Below are 5000 nucleotides of genomic sequence, written 5' to 3'. Positions count from 1 at the left end.
TCCCGCCCCTCAGTTGGAAGACACGTCCATGACTCCCCCACTCACCCCCGCCCCTCTCCCGCCCCTCAGTTGGAAGACCCGTCCATGACTCCCCCACTCACCTCCGCCCCTCAGTTGGAAGACACGTCCATGACTCCCCCACTCACCTCCGCCCCTCTCCCGCCCCTCAGTTGGAAGACCCGTCCATGACTCCCCCACTCACCTCCGCCCCTCAGTTGGAAGACACGTCCATGACTCCCCCACTCACCTCCGCCCCTCAGTTGGAAGACACGTCCATGACTCCCCCACTCACCTCCGCCCCTCTCCCGCCCCTCAGTTCGAAGACACGTCCATGACTCCCCCACTCACCTCCGCCCCTCAGTTGGAAGACACGTCCATGACTCCCCCACTCACCCCCGCCCCTCCTCTCCCGCCCCTCAGTTCGAAGACACGTCCATGCCTCCCCCCCGCACCCCCGCCCCTCAGTTGGAAGACACGTCCATGACTCCCCCACTCACCTCCGCCCCTCAGTTGGAAGACACGTCCATGACTCCCCCACTCACCCCCGCCCCTCTCCCGCCCCTCAGTTCGAAGACACGTCCATGACTCCCCCACTCACCTCCGCCCCTCAGTTGGAAGACACGTCCATGACTCCCCCACTCACCTCCGCCCCTCAGTTGGAAGACACGTCCATGACTCCCCCACTCACCTCCGCCCCTCTCCCACCCCTCAGTTGGAAGACACGTCCATGACTCCCCCACTCACCCCCGCCCCTCTCCCGCCCCTCAGTTCGAAGACACGTCCATGACTCCCCCACTCACCTCCGCCCCTCAGTTGGAAGACACGTCCATGACTCCCCCACTCACCTCCGCCCCTCTCCCGCCCCTCAGTTCGAAGACACGTCCATGACTCCCCCACTCACCTCCGCCCCTCAGTTGGAAGACACGTCCATGACTCCCCCACTCACCTCCGCCCCTCAGTTGGAAGACACGTCCATGACTCCCCCACTCACCCCCGCCCCTCTCCCGCCCCTCAGTTCGAAGACACGTCCATGACTCCCCCACTCACCCCCGCCCCTCTCCCGCCCCTCAGTTCGAAGACACGTCCATGACTCCCCCACTCACCTCCGCCCCTCAGTTGGAAGACACGTCCATGACTCCCCCACTCACCTCCGCCCCTCAGTTGGAAGACACGTCCATGACTCCCCCACTCCCCCCCGCCCCTCTCCCGCCCCTCAGTTCGAAGACACGTCCATGACTCCCCCACTCACCTCCGCCCCTCAGTTGGAAGACACGTCCATGACTCCCCCACTCACCTCCGCCCCTCAGTTGGAAGACACGTCCATGACTCCCCCACTCACCTCCGCCCCCCTTCCCGCCCTCAGTTGGAAGACACGTCCATGCCTCCCCCCCTCCCCCCCGCCCCTCTCCCGCCCCTCAGTTCGAAGACACGTCCATGACTCCCCCTCTCACCCCCGCCCCTCAGTTGGAAGACACGTCCATGACTCCCCCACTCACCTCCGCCCCTCTCCCGCCCCTCAGTTGGAAGACACGCCCATGACTCCCCCACTCACCTCCGCCCCTCTCCCGCCCCTCAGTTGGAAGACACGTCCATGACTCCCCCACTCCCTTCCGCCCCTCTCCCGCCCCTCAGTTCGAAGACACGTCCATGACTCCCCCACTCACCTCCGCCCCTCAGTTGGAAGACACGTCCATGACTCCCCCACTCACCCCCGCCCCTCTCCCGCCCCTCAGTTCGAAGACACGTCCATGACTCCCCCACTCCCTTCCGCCCCTCTCCCGCCCCTCAGTTCGAAGACACGTCCATGACTCCCCCACTCCCTTCCGCCCCTCTCCCGCCCCTCAGTTCGAAGACACGTCCATGACTCCCCCACTCACCTCCGCCCCTCAGTTGGAAGACACGTCCATGACTCCCCCACTCACCCCCCCCCCCCCCCCGCCCCTCAGTTCGAAGACACGTCCATGACTCCCCCACTCACCTCCGCCCCTCAGTTGGAAGACACGTCCATGACTCCCCCACTCACCTCCGCCCCTCTCCCGCCCCTCAGTTGGAAGACACGCCCATGACTCCCCCACTCACCTCCGCCCCTCTCCCGCCCCTCAGTTGGAAGACCCGTCCATGACTCCCCCACTCACCTCCGCCCCTCAGTTGGAAGACACGTCCATGACTCCCCCACTCACCTCCGCCCCTCAGTTGGAAGACACGTCCATGACTCCCCCACTCACCTCCGCCCCTCAGTTGGAAGACACGTCCATGACTCCCCCACTCACCTCCGCCCCTCAGTTGGAAGACACGTCCATGACTCCCCCACTCACCTCCGCCCCTCAGTTGGAAGACCCGTCCATGACTCCCCCACTCACCTCCGCCCCTCAGTTGGAAGACACGTCCATGACTCCCCCACTCACCTCCGCCCCTCAGTTGGAAGACACGTCCATGACTCCCCCACTCACCTCCACCCCTCAGTTGGAAGATACGTCCATGACTCCCCCACTCACCTCCGCCCCTCAGTTGGAAGACCCGTCCATGACTCCCCCACTCACCTCCGCCCCTCAGTTGGAAGACACGTCCATGACTCCCCCACTCACCTCCGCCCCTCAGTTGGAAGACACGTCCATGACTCCCCCACTCACCTCCGCCCCTCAGTTGGAAGACACGTCCATGACTCCCCCACTCACCTCCACCCCTCAGTTGGAAGACACGTCCATGACTCCCCCACTCACCTCCGCCCCTCTCCCGCCCCTCAGTTGGAAGACACGTCCATGACTCCCCCACTCACCCCCGCCCCTCTCCCGCCCCCAGTTCACGATGCGCGTGCGCGTGAACGACGGCGCGAACGCCCCGGCGGAGACCGAGATCACGATCGCCGTGACGAACGTGAACGACCTCCAGCCGGTGTTCGAGCGAGCCAACTACACCTTCACCGTCACCGAGAACACCGACTGCGACGTCACTTTCGGGAAGGTGAGTAAGAGTCTTCTTCTTAAGAACAGACGTCTGTCGCTTTTGGTTCACGAAGTCCTTGAGTGTTCTTAGTTACGGATCTAGGGTTGGGTGTCGTTCAGTTTAATATTCACCTAAATTTCCGTAACTTAAAACATAGTACAAGTTTATGACTCATGTCACCACGTTCATGACTCATCTATTCGTTCACCTTTGACCAGACGACAGCTTGTGAGTAAATTAGAAGGTGTTTCATATTCACTGTAGAGGTTGATTATTGTGCCATATCATCCCAAGGTGAGTTAGATGTTATACCGTATTATTCCAAGGTTGGAATCTTGGGGTTGTTCTTTAACCCTTTACTCCAACCCCAATGCCCACTCTCTTTAACTAAGCTAAAGAGGAGTTTTTAAGATATTTATTTTCTAAAGGATGACATTTGCATCTTTCTTTTATCTGTCTATCTGTTCTTGTATTTGAACTTGATGGTATATATGTGTCCATAGACCTTTTATACAGAGACTTAGGCAGTTTATCTATCTATCTATCTATCTATATATATATGATTTTTTTTTTTTTTTTTTTTTTTATCTTCAACAACCTTTTTCTGTTCCTCCGCCACCTGTCGTGCTACCCCCTGAAGTCGTACCTTAACCACAAGGATAAACTACACGATTAACATTAACCCAGAAACTCTGAGGGAGTTTTCGTAACAGAGTACGAAAGTCTGTTCTATATACAGGCTTTCCACCGCAGTATTATCATAATAAGAATATCATTTTTAAAAATGTATAATCAGGGGGTTTACGACTTGGGCTGCAGCCTAAGTTTGAATTACAATAATGATAATTTGCATTATAACTCGTTCCAAGAATCCACCTCCATTTCAGACTGGAATGTATGTATGACATAACATCACTTCTAATACCATACGCATTACCAAATCCAAGTAAAACCTCTCCCACATCAATACCTTCACGATTTCCAAACGCTCTTTCCCTTGGATTAAAAAAAAAAAAAAAAAAAAAAAAAAAAAAAAAAAAAAAAAAAAAAAAAACTATATGACATCCCTACTGTCCTCTTTTCTCCCAATATATCAAAACGATAACAATAATTACCCATTTATCAATGTTTTCTTTTTTCCCCCTCCACTTCCCTTCTCATCAGGTATCAGCCATAGATCCAGACTTGCCCCACAGAGCCAACCAAAACATCCTGTATTACCTGTCGCCCGATGAACTTCGAAACTTCACTATCGGTGCCACGACTGGGAACCTTACGATCAAGGGCGTGAGTACTCGGGATGTTTGTGATGTTTGGGGGAAGGAAGGAGGGAGAGAGGGAGGGAGAGAGAGAGAGAGAGGGAGGGAGAGAGAGAGAGAGAGAGAGAGAGAGAGAGAGAGAGGGGGGGGGGGTGAAGGGGAGGGGGGAAGGAGGGGGGGAAAGGGGGGGAGGTAGAGAGAGAAAGAATGAGATAGAGGAGGAAGGGAGTGAGTGAGAGAGAGAGAGAGAGGGAGAGAGAGAGAGAGAGAGAGAGAGAGAGAGAGAGAGAGAGAGAGAGAGAGAGAGAGAGAGAGAGAGAGAGAGAGAGAGGGGGAGAGAGAGAGGGAATGAAGGGAGGGGTGAGAAAGGAGGGTGGGAAAGGGGGAGGGGGAGGGGTAGAGAGAGAATGAGAGGGAGAGAGAATGAATGAGATACAGGAGGTAGGGAGTGAGAGAGAGAGGGAGTAAGTGAAATAGAGAGGGAGGGAGTGAGTTAGATAGAGCAGGAGAGATAGAGGGAGTGGGTGAGATAGAGAAGGAGAGAGAGAGGGAATTAGTATTGAGAGAGAGAGAGAGAGAGAGAGAGAGAGAGAGAGAGAGAGAGAGAGAGAGAGAGAGAGAGTGTGTGTGTGTGTGTGTGTGTGTGTGTGTGTGTGTTAGTGCGTGTGTGTATTGGTTCGTGTGTATGAGTGAGTGAGTGAAAGTGAGAGAAGGAAGGAGAGAGAGAGAGAGAGAGAGAGAGAGAGAGAGAGAGAGTGTGTGTGTTTGTGTATGTGTGTGTGTGACTGTGTGAGTGAG

General features: G+C 55.8%; 1 protein-coding gene across 1 annotated transcript in view; it reads left to right on the top strand.

Annotated features, from left to right (window-relative positions):
* Window positions 1-5000, top strand: part of LOC122254951 (DE-cadherin) — a 192689-nt gene that overhangs the window by 161132 nt on the left and 26557 nt on the right. The window contains exons 20-21 of the mRNA XM_086549299.1: window positions 2800-2961; window positions 4108-4230. Coding sequence (XP_086405425.1) covers window positions 2800-2961; window positions 4108-4230 — 285 coding nt within the window. The remainder of the gene's footprint in view (window positions 1-2799; window positions 2962-4107; window positions 4231-5000) is intronic.

Source organism: Penaeus japonicus, unplaced genomic scaffold (genome assembly GCF_977035675.1).
Source record: "Penaeus japonicus unplaced genomic scaffold, GWHDUDI00000001_assembly GWHDUDI00000022, whole genome shotgun sequence".
Lineage (NCBI taxonomy): Eukaryota > Metazoa > Arthropoda > Malacostraca > Decapoda > Penaeidae > Penaeus > Penaeus japonicus.
The sequence above is the reverse complement of the archived record's forward strand: the minus strand, read 5'-3'. Positions and strand labels throughout refer to the sequence as shown.